Source organism: Lates calcarifer, linkage group LG16_LG22, assembly GCF_001640805.2.
Source record: "Lates calcarifer isolate ASB-BC8 linkage group LG16_LG22, TLL_Latcal_v3, whole genome shotgun sequence".
In the NCBI taxonomy this organism is placed as follows: domain Eukaryota; kingdom Metazoa; phylum Chordata; class Actinopteri; family Centropomidae; genus Lates; species Lates calcarifer.
In genome coordinates, this window is record NC_066848.1 from 13,917,856 (window position 1) to 13,934,460 (window position 16,605).

General features: G+C 41.7%; 4 protein-coding genes across 5 annotated transcripts in view; 3 read left to right on the plus strand and 1 right to left on the minus strand.

Moving 5' to 3' along the window:
* The window catches only part of LOC108896222 (neutral and basic amino acid transport protein rBAT), a 35,718-nt gene that overhangs the window by 3,912 nt on the left and 15,201 nt on the right, over window positions 1-16,605 (plus strand).
* On the plus strand, window positions 3,709-5,109 carry LOC127143436 (neutral and basic amino acid transport protein rBAT). Its single transcript, XM_051076921.1, has 2 exons — window positions 3,709-4,077; window positions 4,168-5,109. The coding sequence occupies exons 1-2, from the start codon at window positions 3,982-3,984 to the stop codon at window positions 4,597-4,599; spliced, it is 528 nt and encodes a 175-aa protein (XP_050932878.1). The 5' UTR covers window positions 3,709-3,981; the 3' UTR covers window positions 4,600-5,109.
* Window positions 4,736-11,831, minus strand: LOC108897424 (prolyl endopeptidase like). Of its 2 annotated transcripts, XM_018697035.2 has the most exons (16): window positions 11,722-11,782; window positions 11,439-11,536; window positions 10,823-10,951; window positions 10,568-10,634; window positions 10,259-10,439; window positions 10,050-10,138; window positions 9,792-9,918; window positions 9,494-9,710; window positions 8,829-9,020; window positions 8,481-8,687; window positions 8,046-8,221; window positions 7,668-7,884; window positions 7,289-7,438; window positions 6,545-6,671; window positions 5,233-5,321; window positions 4,736-4,874 (listed from the first exon to the last, which is right to left on the minus strand). In XM_018697035.2, exons 1-16 carry the CDS (start codon window positions 11,765-11,767, stop codon window positions 4,797-4,799), a joined length of 2,190 nt encoding a protein of 729 aa, XP_018552551.1. In that variant the 5' UTR covers window positions 11,768-11,782; the 3' UTR covers window positions 4,736-4,796. The 2 variants fall into 2 exon arrangements, with proteins under 2 accessions (XP_018552551.1, XP_050932876.1); XM_051076919.1 differs by lacking the exons at window positions 4,736-4,874; window positions 5,233-5,321 and having other exon boundaries at window positions 6,595-6,715; window positions 11,722-11,831.
* LOC108897401 (calmodulin-lysine N-methyltransferase) lies at window positions 12,294-16,298 on the plus strand. The gene is made up of 4 exons (XM_018697000.2): window positions 12,294-12,654; window positions 14,085-14,263; window positions 14,849-14,913; window positions 15,890-16,298. The coding sequence occupies exons 1-4, from the start codon at window positions 12,493-12,495 to the stop codon at window positions 15,961-15,963; spliced, it is 480 nt and encodes a 159-aa protein (XP_018552516.1). The 5' UTR covers window positions 12,294-12,492; the 3' UTR covers window positions 15,964-16,298.

Sequence of the window (16,605 nt, forward strand, 5' to 3'; positions counted from 1 at the left end):
TCAGTTCAGTTTAGTTCAGCTCAGCTAACCATTGTTTGTCTCTCATGGGCACTGGTTGGGATGGGCAGCAATATCTGCCAGCTTAGTTCTCGCAGCTCTTTGTCCTCACACTTACTCGGACATGACCACCAAACATGGTGAGGTCTGTCTGATCTGCCAGTTGAAATGGATCCATCTCGAATGGAAGAGAAGGTGTGTTGCCCTGCTACCAAACACATTTAACCTCTTGTAAGGCCACGCTATAGCCCCAATCAAATGTAATTTCAGTGAGTTTTTACTTTCAGTAATAATATAAGGTAGCAAACAATATCCAGAAGGTCAGTAAGGTGTGTCTAGGATGCAAACTGCAAACAATAACTTTTACTACTGCTCAAATCATCTGGCAGCTCTTCTTTCTCTGAGCTTAGGGGGATCAAAGTTCAGTTTAGTTAACAATCTCTAGCTGTAACATTCAGTTACATAATTATACACTGATTTTATTGAATTATATAATGTGACATGTCAGAGTCCAGATTTGAACAATCTGAGGGATAAAAGCAGCATTGTGGGCAGACGCTGCTCCACTGAAGCAGTACTTTCCAATGTGGCTGGTGGAACAAACATAATCAACAGCTGAGTGGGAGAGTTCGCACTGTACATGATGTATCATTCATCATTTATCTCTGGCTTAAATGCCAGGTCATCCAGTGCTCTCATGGAGAATATACTGTTCTTGGAATTCAGAGAGTTCATGTTCAGAGTTAAGCTCACTAAGAAAGAGTTTTTGTTCCATGGAGACTGAAGTTATTTTTCTCACAGAGGCAAGATTAGTAGAAAAGAGGCATATTTTGGTGGATTAGCAAGTCATTGGGATTTACTTACCACCACAGAATAACACTATAATACTGAGACTGACTCGACTGCTTACTGTTGAGTGAGAGGTATACTCACTGCTGCAGCACACAAATTGACCCGACTCCTCATTTTTAAGCAATAAGCCATGCAAAGCTGTGCTTTATAGTGATGGTTGAACAAAAGAAGTCATTGTTAGGCACTACATACATTTACAAAACTATGGAACCACAGCATTGCAATATAGAGTGACAGGTATGTGTTTATTGGGATATAGAGAGGTGCACCACAGCCTTGAATATGGTTCAGCCAATCATAACTGAGCAACTATCTGTTATCATTATAGCTTTAGTGGTTTACTGCCAATTGTAGCTTTAAATTGAGACCAGTTAAGTGCTTGACTGGCGGTTGGCTGAATGGTTTGCTCATGTAGCAGCATGTCAGCTCAGTGGTTAGCACTGCTGCCTCAGTAATAGGTCAATAGTGCTAACCACTGCTGTGTTATCCCTGTGTTTGAGTTTCTCCCACATACAACAACACATGTACTGGGTCTTAGTTTTTATTATCAGTTTGAGTATTACGTCACTGACCCTGAATAGAACTTTCAAGACTGAAACAGGTCCTGGGCTGTTTCCCTTAAAATCATTACATAGAGCCCATTAGGTTTAATTTCTCAGTGGATATAATGTTATAAGACTTCTTTTTCTGTCTGAGTCTCTTTATACTGTATTCTGTCTTCTTGTCCTTTTTATTCAGACTATTACAACCAACAATACACAAATAAATTTAGCACAAAACTTTCACAAAACTGAGCATTCCTTATGTATAACAGTACTCAGTACTTGATCACTGAACCAAAACGTCTGCGATCACTTGGCCTCTACTCTCTCTGTATCTGGTTTCTACTTATTTCCCCAACTATCTGGCCTGTCACGGCACATCTGTGCTTTAACTTGACAAAGGAATACATTCACACCGAAGCTCTCCTAACTCCCAGTGGGCAGAGGAAAAATGCTGTTGATCTCTGCTAATGTGCTGGAGTTGATGATCTCAGGGAGAAAACTTTCTTATGAATGAACCACTACTCCCCTGCATTAACCGAAAGATATAACCTGACTGTGACATTTAAGCTACCATCCAGGAGGGCAGAAAATTAATAATAGCCACATTACCTCACATTTCCTTATATTCCTTTCACTCCAGGAGTTAGTAACGTCAGAGTGGGACCTTCACCATGACTACACCACCAGTCAGCTGGGGCTACATGACCTGCTGAGGGAATGGAGGGCAGAGATGGATATCTACAGTCGTGAGCCTGGCAGATACAGGTGTGTGAACTGTTACATACAGTAATGTCAGTAATAACTGAGACTGGTAATGTTCTTACCTACGCTCACTCTCACTCATACACATGATAATGACATAAACATCCCATAATGAAAACTTTCATTTGCATGTTATGCTTTCTTAGGAAAAAAATTATGCTTGACCCAACTATGAATATGGTGATGATGAGGTTGAGTAAAGTATTAAAGTAGTATAATATCCAAGATAATATTAAAATCTTGCTGTATTGATATGAAGTCCAGATTATCTAAAAAATATTACAAACTACAAATTTCTATTATAATATGGAATTAATAAACCTGTTTGACAAAAGGATGTAAGGTTAAATGACTGTGATATGATATGCCAACCATCCTGCATTCTGTCTGAAAGAATTCAGCAGAGTTCAGAAGGATGAGTTGCCAACTTTGGCTGAGGATCAGTTTGCATGTTATCATAGAAAACATAAGTTCTTGCTGCACTGCAGGTTCATGGTGACGGAGTCGTACGATTACCACGAGGTGGACAAGACCATGATGTACTACAGCACCCCGCTGGTTAAGGAAAGTGACTTCCCCTTTAATTTTTACCTGCTGGACCTGCCTCAGAACACCAGTGGCTTGTGGGTTCAACATCTGGTCCACCTCTGGATGGCCAACATGCCTAAGGGACAGTGGGCCAACTGGGTGGTGAGTCAGCACAGTCACATTTATGTATTTGTTTTACTCCTTTAAAAACAGGATTTCCACATGGGGATAATGCCCTGAAATCTGTCTTTTAAGGACTTTACGGCCCATCAGGGTTGATCTTTTGTTCTCCATCATAATCGTAAAAATCACAAGATCAAATCAGGGATCGCTCTGTCTGAGGTGTGGCACATATTGTTAACCTTGATGTAGATGCTGAGACTCTCAGATTAGTTTCAATTATTTATTGTCTGGTGTTTCTCCTCCATTTTCTCCCTTGATCACAGGGTAGTTTATGTATTATTATTTGTTATACAGGGTGCAAATTGCTCAACATGTTCAATACTACCATTAAATCCAATATGAGCGACACTGACCCGCTCCTCAGAGGACACTGGCACAAAGACGGAAATGCATTGTGAACTGCTTTATGTTAGCTGCAGCATCATTTACTCCTTTGTTACAGTCTAAGACCATAGTGTCTCTCCGTCTCAGCCAGTCACTTTAACTCCCATGACCTCAACCCTGCACTTTTCCTTCCCAACTTACCTCTCTCACCTCTTCACCCTCTTTATGTATTTCTCCTGCCTCCACTGCTGTCAGGTTGGAAACCATGACAAGCCTCGAATTGCCTCCAGCTCTGGTCACACCTATATCCGTGTCATCAACATGCTGCTGCTGACCCTTCCAGGCACGCCCACCACCTACTATGGCGAGGAGATCGGCATGGAAAACATTAATGTCACAGACAGTCAGATACAAGACCCTGCTGGCAAATATAATGCAGTCAGTACTGTGCACACACTGAAAACACACATTTAAATACTATACATTAAATACTGTAACATCTTGGACAAGTGCAGTGTAAAAAATGACCAGGTTAACTGATGACATTACAAAACAGGACAAAATGTGTGTGGACAATAAATAAATAGGTTTTATTGGCAGATTGATGAATTTTAGACTGGATTAGTTTTATCTTGGCGTACCTAATAAACTGGCAACTGAATGTACATGCATTAAAGCGTATTCCTGTATATTCATTGTCAAATTGCACATTGTCTGAAGAAGCCTAAGTGCCAAAATTACTGCTGTCCTTTCACCGCAGAGTGCCAGTCGAGACCCTCAGCGATCTCCAATGCAGTGGAGTGATGACATGAACGCAGGCTTTAACAACAAAACCAACATCACATGGCTGCCTGTACACCCGGACTATAGAACTGTCAATGTGGAGGTAGAGAACTCTTTTAGTATGGTTCAATTTGGGAGGAACATCTGGCCTGAGCTTGCTTGCATTATACCCTTGTAACTCTTTCTCTTCTAGGTCCAGAAGAAAGATGAAGGTTCTGTTCTGGCTCAGTACCGTTTCCTGAACACCTTGCGTGAGTCAGAGCTCCCCCTTCACCGTGGGTGGTTCTGCTACGTCCACGCTGATCCCGGTGTCTTCTCTTACCTCAGAGAGCTTGATGGGCTTGACCGAGCTTTCCTCATGGTGCTTAACTTTGGTGATAAATCTGCCGTCACAGACCTCTCCTCTATTCCTGAGTTGCCAGATGAGCTGAAGGTGCTTATGAGCACAAACCAAGTCAACGATGGAAAGGTGTTGCAAAAGTCTCGTATCCTGACAGAGGTGGGAGAGGGTCTGGTGATTCAGTACTCCTCCCCCACTCGGTTTCATCCCAGCCACCCCAAACAGTGCTATATCTCTGAGAAGGCCTGCTATTTGGGGGCCATGGACATACTTTATAAATGCTGACATGAATGGATGATGGCATTCAGCTATTACAGTATCACAGTAACAGTCAAATCATAAACATTCTTTGGCATCTCCTCTGTAAGGCATCTGTCATATGATAAAGTGGTCCATTGCAGATTTCAGTCTTCACTGTTGATGTCCTCTCTTTCTCACTGGATCATTGTCATTTGATGCTAGACCACCTCTTGATAGCCATGCTATCTCTTCCTCTTGCGTTGAGCCCGAGGAGGGTCCAGGCTCAGCTCGGTGTACAGAAATCCTAGGTTGAGGGCTTCCTGTATTGGGGAGAAAAGACAAGAGGTCAAATTTCTCAGTCTGCAGCCATCAACTGATGTTTTTGTTCTCAATGAGAGGAAAGAATTGGGCTACATTTTAAATTCAAAATGTATAACATGGTACCTACTGAGGATTCCTTCGACAGATCGTGCTTAGATCAGATTTGACTACTGTTTATTACAAATGACTTGTAATCACTGCAATAATAAACCACAGCAATTGTAATACTCAAAATCTTGGTTAAAATTACATTTTTATCCACGTGGCTAGAGGTAAAAGGGATGTGTTTCGAAACACATGTAAAAAGCTCAACTTTACAGACTCAAACTTTTCCAGTTCCCTTTAAGAGTGAATTACCTCCTCCAGCATCAGCTCAAAGTCCTCTGGTCCGAGGTGATTTGCTCCAGGTTGGATATTCAGAACTATGTTTGGTGCTGGTTCACATTCTAAAAGAAAGAGGGAGACAAAGAGACGGGGGGTCAGAGGCAGACTGGGAGAGAAGAAGATCTCTAATATTTAAAACCTCCTCTCAAACATTTGTCTTCTTATTGTATGTCCACTTTCTCTGCTCCCCTTCTCCCTCTGTCCAGTTGCCCCAAATCTTATCTCTCTCTCTCTCTTTCTCCCTCTTCTGACTCTATCTTTATTCTCCTTTCATTCATTCTTGCTCCAATCTGATATTGCCCTCCCTCCTCTCTACCTCCTCCATATTATCCCCCCTCCCTGTCTCTGTGGTACTGGCTGTTTCACAAGTGCGGTCTTGACCTTGACAGCTCCCAGTCTGTGGCGTCTAATCTCTTGCTCTGATACACTATCTCTTTACCATGCTAATGGGCCTGCCCACCCGCCTGCATGTGTCTATGCCATCAGCACTTTATCAAAGACTCCGGAGAACAGAGAGAGACAGATTAGGGAGACACACACACACACACACACACACACACACACATAGACACTTAAGCTGCCTGGTGTATGTGTGTATGAACAACAGACAAGTGAGAGAGGGTGAAATAGAGAGATAATGTGTGCATTTGAAACAAGAAGAGTAAAAGCAGTGCAAGAGAAAGAGGGATGTAAAGAGGAGTACCACCAATGTGGTGAAGGCAGATTATGAGTGAGAGGGAGAAAGAGCCCGTCTTGGGGGGAATGAGAGCAATTAGCTGACACACACACAGACACACACACACACAGACACAACACACAGACACAGACAGACACACATACTATACTACAAGGTGACCTATGCTACACTTTGGTCATGAACTTAAAATTCTGATAGCACTTTCCCCAGACAGACAGCTATACATCTGTTACTGCTGCCTCTTAAGACATGCACACTGACACTACTATTGGGACTTGACCCTGAACTACTAAAACCTCTGATGATGCAGAAATTATGCCTAAAAGAAAGTGGAACAAGTGGAAAATCTATGCTGGAATGCACCAACAGACAAACAACCCCCCACATAAAGATGAGCTCAAACAAACACCACCATCAACCACGGCATTAAAACCGGTAACTGGTTTCAATGTTGAGACTTTGTGCAATAACATACATGGGTGCACACATATGCATCTACATGATGAACAAGTGATTGATAGTATGTGAGTGTGAAAGAAAGAGAGAGAGAGAGAGTGAATGTGAATGTGTGTGTGTGTGTGTACATACCTGACTTTGGATTTGTGGTCAAGTATGTATGAATGGCTTTCTTTAGCTGTTCAGTGTACTTGAGGACACCTGCCAAAGGAACCCTGGCATCACTGCTGTAGGCTGTCAGCAGCATCGATGGGTAGCGCTTTCTCACACAAGCACAAAAACACACACACACATACACACAACCTAGTTTTATTAGAGTACTTAGCAAAAGTTATTAATTAATGATAGTCCTCAGTGTCTCCTAAAATCAACGTCTTGGTGCTTTAGGTGTACTTTCAAATTAGCTGTCAGTAGGACATGGGACTATATAAGCAGAGCTTCTGGTTTTATGTTGGATAGATTTCAGATAAAGCCTGAAAACCATTAATTGACCCAGTGCTATTCATATTCTGGCTGTGGAACAAAATGAGGGCCATGGGAATTTAAAATGGGTTTTCAGCATAGCCTGAATTAACTGTCGACTTATCGAGTATTGCATGCCAATTCACAAAGCAGGGCAAATTTAATTAGAGTAAAAATACATGGTAACCAAAGTCGGACTGAATGTCAGAATGCAAAAAAATCTTCATTACAGTTGAGATCCTTCAAAAATCACAAGTCACAATCCTTCATTCACTAAGATGGGGACATTTAAAGTAGGCAGCAAACTCAGTAACTGAAATTACTGGTGTAAGTCGTAACACATAAGGATGACATAGTTCTCTCAAGCCAATGCACAAAAAACTACAGCTACATTTTTTAACTTCCCCTCCATACCTGAGGAGTAATGTTGCAAAGGGGACAGTAGGAGGTGATGGTGAGTCTGTGTTTTGGGTTCCCTATGGGGTCCCCCCATTCCTCTCTATCCTCCAAAGTTAGAGGCAGGCTGGGATCCTCCATTGTTCCCAACACATCCAGAAATGGAGCCTGAAACCAGGAAAAGACATGACTTGAGATGTGTGTCAGCTCATGTGGTGTTTTTTAGAATCTATATTTAACCCTAACAAGTTGGTAAATATACTCTAAGTTAAAGTGCCCTTGAGGATGACACTGTCCTCAATATTCTTGTCATTTGGACACAGAATAACACTAAAAGTGATGCACTCCAAAAAACGTGCAAACAAACACGCAAATCTGCAGTGATTTAACATCTTACCTGCAGTGTGACAGCCCGCATCATGTGTGGGTGTTTGTTGCACAGTGCTCCCACTGGCACAGCCCCGGCACTGTGGGCTGTAAGAGCAGTGAGTGAAGGAGAGGAGAATCCTAAGGAGAATAGGTGTTGGAGACAGGCTTGAAGGTCCTCCACTCCTTTTTGCTTCCCCTCTTCACGGGCCTGTCTTTGCCAGGACAGACCCCGCTCTCCTCCACCTCTGAGAGGTATAAAGGTAAAGGACAGCTTCACTTTAACATCAATACATCAGCTTCATCGATACGCACTCAATATTACTTACATAAAGCAAGTCTTGCATCGGCAAATAAACTGCTGAGTCAATTAAGTAAGTTTTAGGCTGCTGGAGAGGTGATACGCTACCTGATGTGGCAGTAGGCCAGAGCCCAGCCCTGCTCCAGCAGCAGCCTTTTGTCTGGGCAGAACTCCATGTGGAGATCTCTGCCATAAGCTCCGTAGACATGGGCCAGCAGTGGCGCCTGTCTCAAACCCTCCTCAGGTACTGCATGAAACAGTGTCACTGGCACCAAGGTACCATCCTGTAGAGGACAGGCAGAGACTATGGACTGTGATGGGTAGATGATACTAAGTGTTAAATGATCCCGACAATGATCTTGTTTTGCAAATGTCATCATGAGTGTGTACTGTTGAGCACTCCTGTCTCTGGTAGGTAGTTGCCAAAAGGGCGTTATCAGTGGACACTTGAATCTTGATACAAAATGCTTACCTCCCTGCTGATACTGTGTCAGTGTGTGTGTGTGTGTGTGTGTGTGTGTCTTATATGTCAAGTGTTCTCACTTGGCTGCAGGCCTTTAAGCGCGTGGTGGTATAATTGCCCTGGTTCTCTAGGGAGGACCCATCTCCTGATAAAAGGAGCCCATCCTCGGGGTACAGGCAATGGGGCACCGGTGGGTGGACTGGAGATGAGATCAGGAATTCTAACACTTCACGTTGCTCTGCCAAGCCTGGTTTCTTGGTCTCAATGGCACAAGCCCAGGGGGGGAGCTTGGTAATGTGCGTAGAAATATAAGAGTATAAGAGATGAATACAAAAGAGTAAAACATAATAATAAAAAACATAACTACAAAAAAGAAGCAACATTAAAATAAAGAAATAGGAATTCCAAGAGTTTTCTGACACACTGACCTGTACAGTATATGCTTTCTTGGGATGGGTCAGTGGGACCACGGTCAGGACAAGTTCATCAGCTGGTGTTCTTACAGTCAACACACAGTGGTCTCCAACCACATCCATGTCCTTGATTGCAGTGCCAGGGCCAGGGGCAAACAGTGAGACCCAGGAGACCATGGATGGCTCTGAGAGAGGGGCTTGTACCACCTAGTGAGCATACAGAGGGATAAATCCTCACTTGAGAAAATAAAAATATAAGTATAGTAAGTAAGTATAGTAGTAGTAGTAAGTAAAACATAGAACATTTATTTGCATCTTTTCCTATGTAATACTTAAGTTACCACAGCAGAATCAAGTTGCAATCAGGGACCAACTTCAGCTACAGTATGTATCCTACATGTACATTTCTGTGTGTTTATGTAATGCAACAACTTTCATCCTGACCAGCCAACCCTCAGCTTGAGCACAATTGCAGATGTAGAACAGACACCCATTGGTAATGTGTGATATGGGCAGAGCAGTTTTGTTTTGTTGGTCATATGATAAGACAATGTACGCAGGTTTCTCTGGTTATAAAGTGCAATTAAGTGCAACTGTGAACACTGATTCCATCTTATTTCTATTAAATGTATGCAGCCTATAAAGAGGTTGTGTTTATATATGTATTGTGCAAACTGTACCTGATATTCCTGTCCAGGCCCTGCATTAGTTAGTATGATCAACCTCCTTCTCCAGTGCTCAACGTGGTACAGGAGGTCCAGCTGCCGTGGCTGAACCAGGAGAGGTTCTAAAGTGGGTGTTGCTGTATCAATTAGGAGCACCTCTGAACTGGTCCTGGTGTTGCAGTTGATGCTCAGTATCTGTCGGTCCCTGGAAAGGACAACCTCCACAAACACACTGGGGAGATGTGGTGTTTCAATTAGAGGCCGTGTGGGAGCAGAGACAGCTTAGATGTTACATTACTTACACTACACTTACTCAGGCCGTGTTTCCTCAAACACAGAGGTTATCCTGCTTCTGCTGGAGGTTAGGTCCAGACGAAACACTCTGCTGCAACGTAGACCCTCAAGAGTTGTGTAAAACAGGACCTCATCTGTGGCCCACTCTTTAGCAATGCAGACATAGAAAATATAATTTTATATTAGCCTGTGCAATACTACTGCTATTGCTACTGATATATATATATATATACATACATACATACATACAAGTGCTAACTAACTATTTAAAACATACCAAAGCTGAAGACTTTGTCCAATGTGAGAATGATGTGTTGGGTATCCAAAGGAGGAGAAGTTCTTCTTTGAAGCCTCACAACCACACACCTGGATTGTCATGGCACAATTACATATTTTTTAATTCAGTCATTTTAAAAGCTTAAAATTTGACAAGAAAAAAAAATACTGCTGCCAAAAGAAGGGTAATTTCTGTTCTGTTTGATTCACCTTGGCTCTTCTATGTGAGTAGTTTTTAGTGTGGCAGCAAGATGCTTCTCCTGTGGGGACAAACGTATTCTCTGAACGGTCCACTGAAACCTCTGCTTCCTCTCTCCATTCTTAAATGCTGTCCTCTCCTCTCCTCCAGAGATTTGTCCTAGATTTAACACCTGCTCTGGCTCCAGATCTCCTACAAACAGGGAGAGAAAACTAAGCCATTCACAAAAAAGTGGTAACATGACTAAAGTTAAACATCAGATGTGGGGTTTAGGGATTATATTGGAAAAAGTAGTTAGCATTAGTATTCTCTCTGCTTACCCTGTCTCTTGTCCACTCTGTAGATGCCATCACCTTCAACAAAATACACATGGTGATGGCCACAGACCTATGACAAGAGAAATCATAGTGAACTAAAATAATGTGGAACTTCACAAATGCCTGAAGTTAACACCCCAACACAGAAATGTATAACAAATGTACAAAGGTCATTATATCATACTGTTTCTATGCAAAAAATCACAATTACAGTTCAAATCATAGCAATGAATTGGTTCAAACTAAAGCAGGCCTTACCACTGAGTGATCAGGTATGTTGGAGAACCTGCGGTATGTTGCCTTCAGTCTCCTGTTGAAAAACTTCTGCAAGTCCTTGTACCTCTCAAGTCCAGAGCTGAGATGATCAACTGATGAGTTTGAAGTGTCCTGAAATAAAACAGCTTTATAAATTATGAAAAGACTAAAACTGTAAACATGGGCTCCAATTGCAAGGGCCATTGCTGTTCCAGTAAAGATTCTTGTGTCCTTGTAGAGAGACACTGAACCTCTAAATAAGTGAATGGTAGCTTGTAAATCACTCAGTGAATTAGTGTGTTGATGTTATTTCACTGTTATTGATGTCCAAACTAGATCTGTAATATGTGAAGAGTAACAATAATAGGTATATGTCAATTCTCTGTAGTTTATTCCTGTGTTAGTTCAGTGAGCCACAGCCAAAGGGGCTCAATTTCATCCCCTTGTCCTTATCTGTGGCCCCGTACAAAACCAGTTTTGTCAGCCTAGTGAAAAGACACCCTTTTTTAAATAATGAATGACTTGACGTTATCGACGAGATAGCTTAACAGTCAGTAATCTTACACCAAGCCTAAGGTGAGGGAAAACAGCATCTTTAACGTTAACTGAACACCCTTACCGACGTGTAACAACGTTGGGAGGACAAGGAGAGCCGTGTTATCCGTTTGCAAGCAGCGAGCTCCAAAAGTCGTAAACGAAACCGAACAACAAAACGAGCTGATGAACACAGCAGAGAAGAGACAACGGCCATTACAAAGATCTAATGGTCAGTTAGCTAAATTAACAGATGATAGCTGTATGTTTATATGGTTTTAAGTAGCTAACTGTCACTGCCAGGAACCATCGGCCATATTCACAACAGTAAACACGTTTCACATGACAAATAATCATTGAATTTCAACCTGTAGTGTTTATTATTTCTCTATATAGACCAATCAACTCAGCCATTAGGAACCGTTTAGAGAATCGAGGAAATTCGCACGTGCATGTTTTGATAAATAAAGCCCGCTGTTGATGACGTAGTGAGCAATGCCAGGCTGTAATAATCAAATTCAGACACGTAGAGTGTGTAGACTGTGCAGTGTCGACTCTGTGGAGTAAACCTGAGGCTCTTATTGCCCCCGATGGTCTGGGGCCCTGTGGCAGTTGTCCACTTTGCCCGTTTGGTATTCCATCTATCCAATCCACACCAGATAAATAGTTTAAATTTGCTACTCCTCTTACCTTAAGTAATAATAAGCTCTTCCGTGAACTGTTAGTATACATGCCTATATCTTTTTTCATCAAGTAAGAGATATTTTTGCTCTCAGAAATTTCCAATATCTCCTACTTGTAATAACATTTTGGAGGCCGACGTGAACAGACATAATTTCGGTTTAAATGAAATGACCGTGACAGCGCCATTGGAATCTTATGCCCACCATTGAACATCTAGCGTTTCGACAATCAATTGCTATGTCTTGCATGCCAAAAGTGTACGGAAGTAGCATGCATCCATTGTGGGTGTAACAGGTGATGATAGTCAAGGCATGTCTGCGATCATTTCTGCGTTGGTGTAGTTTACAGAAAAAGCCTTATTTTTGTATTGCCACATCGCTACCGATAACTGTGACAACTCTGCAGCCAGTACACTTGTTTACAGATTTATTTTCGCCCATAACTTCGAAGATAAAATGGAGAAGGACTCCACCGGTGCTGCAGCAGAGACCGAGCCGGCTTCGCCTTCGAGGAAAAATATTAATGAAGACACCTGCGCAGCTGATTCCCACACCTCCCGGGCTGGGACTTGTGGTGCTACTGATGTCGCCCGAGCCAGGTGGACTCTACTAAGACAGGTACTGTTAGCCTCAAGAGCAAGCGCAAACCTCTCTCGTGGTTTTAGACTTATTCTGCGGACACGTTTTAACATGCGTTAAATGTTCTGGGTGAAATGTGTTGTTTGACATCTCTGGATTTTGTATTTCCGTTAGAATCTTTTTTCCCCTTAACCAGTCAGCTAATAGGTTCATCCTTTCAATACTGTTCAGTGTTGAACCAGCAGAGTTTTTAGTTAGTAGTAGTGTTATAGAAATAAAATACATCTATAAAACTGGTTGTTTTAACATTGCATCCAAGACCAGATATCATCTTTCCTTTGACAGTTACAGCAGCTTATGTTAACACTCATTCAGCAAAATATGACTCATACAGACAAATATACGTTTTGTGTTGCATTACAGGACTTGAAGTGTGATTCAGGACTTGAAATGTGATTGACAGATTATTCACACCCTGTCAACAGTCTCTTTCAGTTCTGGCTAAATCCAAGACCTGTTGTTGCCTTAAAACAAATTAGACTGCCTCCTATTTGGCATGGCAAATCACTGAATAAAATCAGATGTTACAAGGTCATGTTGAATGGGACTTACATGAGACTTCTACATTACATTATCTGCAGTAGATTTGATGATGAAAAAATATGCAAACGTTTTGATTCAGACTATACCAGGGAAAACTAGAGGCTACTTCAACAAAAGCTGAAGTTATACAGTTTATAGTACAACACATAACTTATACTATAACTACAGTATAACTGATCATTTTAACCTTGTTCCTAGTTGGAATCTATGTCTCTCCTCTGACCACAGAAACCCATCAGTTATCCATGTACAAGAACCCTGTAAACACAAGAGCAGCAGCTGTAAAAGTAGGGCTTTTACTTTTTACCCATAGATGGGCATTAAACAGATGTTACACTTGGCTGACAAGAAAAGCTCCCTGCAGTGGCCTCATCTTGCATTCTACACTTATTCATACTGGCACAGTAATAAACTCTGTGTGTATGTGTGTATATATGTATATATACAGAGAGAGATAGAGAGAGAGTATATATAGTATATAGTATAAAAGATGCAGATTTGTTCTGTGCATTATGTTTAACTCTACAGTTATGTAGTTTTAGTTTAAGTTGGTTTAAGTTTTACAACAACACAGACAAATGTCTATTTAACTTTTGGTAAAATTAACTCTTTAAATTTTGAACTTTTTTGTTCTTTGAACTTTATTTGGACATCAAGTGAAGACCAAACATGCCCATTAAAATGAGAAATATAAAATTTGTTGACAACATCTTTCACCTCCACTTCATATTATAGCCTTCTGGAGGGACCTTTTGTGTGTTTAACTGAAAAGTAGCACATCTTATGAGAACATCTAGCAGTTAAAGGCTGTGCTCTTTTATCGAGATTAGAATTCATCCCTTTATTTCCCCTCTCAACTCTCACAGGTGTTGCGTCAGAAGCAGGTGGACAGTCCAGAGGTCAAACAGGCATCCGTTCGCAGGTTCGCCACGTTTGACCTTTTCAGCAGGATGAGGCTTGTGACACAAGACTCTAGTGATACCTCAGATGACCAGTGGGTGGAGTACAGAAGTGTCTACTTTCCAGAGTACAGTGCCTTACTCAGGTACACACACTTGAATGGACTCACACAAGACTCTAGTTTCATGCTGGCACAGATAAAGCATGGTGACAGTGCACCACACAAGGGGCAATGACATGATACCAGAGCACACACTAGTTGGGTAAATATCAGAGCTGAGCAGGTTCCGGTTTATACACTGTCATGCTGCTACAACATTACCAAAGGGTGTCAAGAATTTGTGGTTGAAATATAGTGATTGAAATGCTGTTAAAATGCAACTTTTTTACGACAGTTTAGACATGGACGTAGGAGGAAAGGTGTTTGGAAACATGTTTAAACTTGAAGCTGAAGAGAGTCATTGATTTACAGAAATAATTGTTTATATATTTTCTAAAGTAACAAATGTTTGACAAATTTAATTCAGTCAAACACATCGTCTGTAAATCATTCATGTAGGGATTTGTAAATACATGAAATGTTAAATCCTTTCTCGCCCTTTGATACTTTCCTTTTGGTGGCAAAGCTTTAAGTTTAAATGATATATGAATGATTAAGATTCTCAGTCTTGTTTCACAACATAGTATTCACTCAGATGCTGTATTATCATTTATATTCTCTGTCTCTCAGGGATAGCCTGGGGCCTCTTAGAGTTAATGAAGTGCTCAACAGTTTTGACAACACTGGTAATGTTTGTAAGTACATATTTTATCTTACAACTTCAAGTCATTTGTAATGTGTTTATGCAAGTGTGAGTGTAATTGTGTTCACAGTGGAGTTTATTTTATCCACACTTCTCCCCTTGCTCCTTATCCCTGACCCTCCCATAGAAACACATGCGCGCACACACACACACCACACACACACACACACACACCACACACACACACACACACACATACACATACACACACACACACACTACAACTTTGGTTAGCCTCATGCTGCGTGCTGTTAGTGTTTGATTGATGGTTTGATGTAGTGGTTTGATTCCATCTCTTTGGCTGGGAGTGTGTCTCTTGTGTGGCTTTTACAGCGGTTCATCATGTACTCATTCCTCCCAACTACCTTCCAAATGTCCTTTAGAAGCAAAGTGTTTTGCAGTCTTCTTATTGCTTCACTAGACAGCGATGAGTGGTTTTGGAGAAAGGAGAGAACACAGTTCAAACTGAGATTTGCACATACTCTATGATATGGAGTGGAGTAACATCATCTGAAACCAAGAGCTGACCTTCATCCCGGTGAAGCTTTTGTGAAGGTTGACTGAGTTTACTTCTAGTTGAGTTTAATTCAGTTTTATTCTGTTCTGTACAGCTACTCCTTTTTTGAAATGAGATTGCAGATAATTCTAATCAGTTATAAGTACTTTATAGTATGCAAATCTGATGTAATTTCTTGTATTACCAATGTAGTTTGGCTAGTGTCTTATTGGTGATAATACAATTCAACTTTATTCTCCATCTTAGTGGAAATTGATCTTTGAGTGCACTTCAGCAGTATAAAATATTGTGTATTAACACAGGATCATGAGAAACAACAGTGACAAATGTGATAATGCAGCGATAAAAACATGGGAAGTATAAATATGGATGTAGCTTCAGAGGCTTGTGCCACTGACAATATCCTTTGCTGCTATCCTTTTTGATTTATAATGAACCTGTTTCTGTGCAGATCCATCTATAACGAAGGTCATGGGTCGTTGTTTACCAGCCAGGTGGCTCCACAAGAGTCAGGGTCGGAGATGAAGGCCATGGCTAGAGGCTACTTCACTGCACACTGGGATCAGACTATATAAGTCATGACAGAGCTCAGTGGTAGCTCTCATTCCAACCTGCTAGAATGGATAATCCCCTTTCTCTACAAGGAGACAATAGGATCAATACTTTTTTCTTTCGAGAGAGCTAAAGAAGAGGTCGTCCTGTTTTTGCCTTGTGGCATTCCAGCAGCTTCCACTGCTCTTTGTGTTTTGCAGATGCTTAATTCTCTTTGTTCTTCTGTCTTTCTCTTCCTCCTTCACTATAAAGCACTAACTTGTGTAAATAGATCCTCCCTCATTTCTCTTCCCTTACAATACCCCCCCCACCCCATCCGTCTTCCTCAATCTACCCCTCTCATCATTTCTCCACTTTTTCCCTCCAGCCCTCCACATCCCTCTCTCCTCCCAGCTGGAGTCATGCTCGGCCAGATGGGTAACTGAGTTCCTGACTTGGCTGGTGGATTAGCACAGCCGGAGATGAGAGCATAGCGGAGGAGAAGGGGGAGATGGTGGGTGGGCATGCCAGAGGTGGAGTGTGTGTGTGTGTGTGTGTGTGTGTGTGTGTGTGTGTGTGTGTGTGTGTGTGTGTGTGTGCGTGCGTGCATGCGTGTGCGTGCAAGGAGTGGAGAGC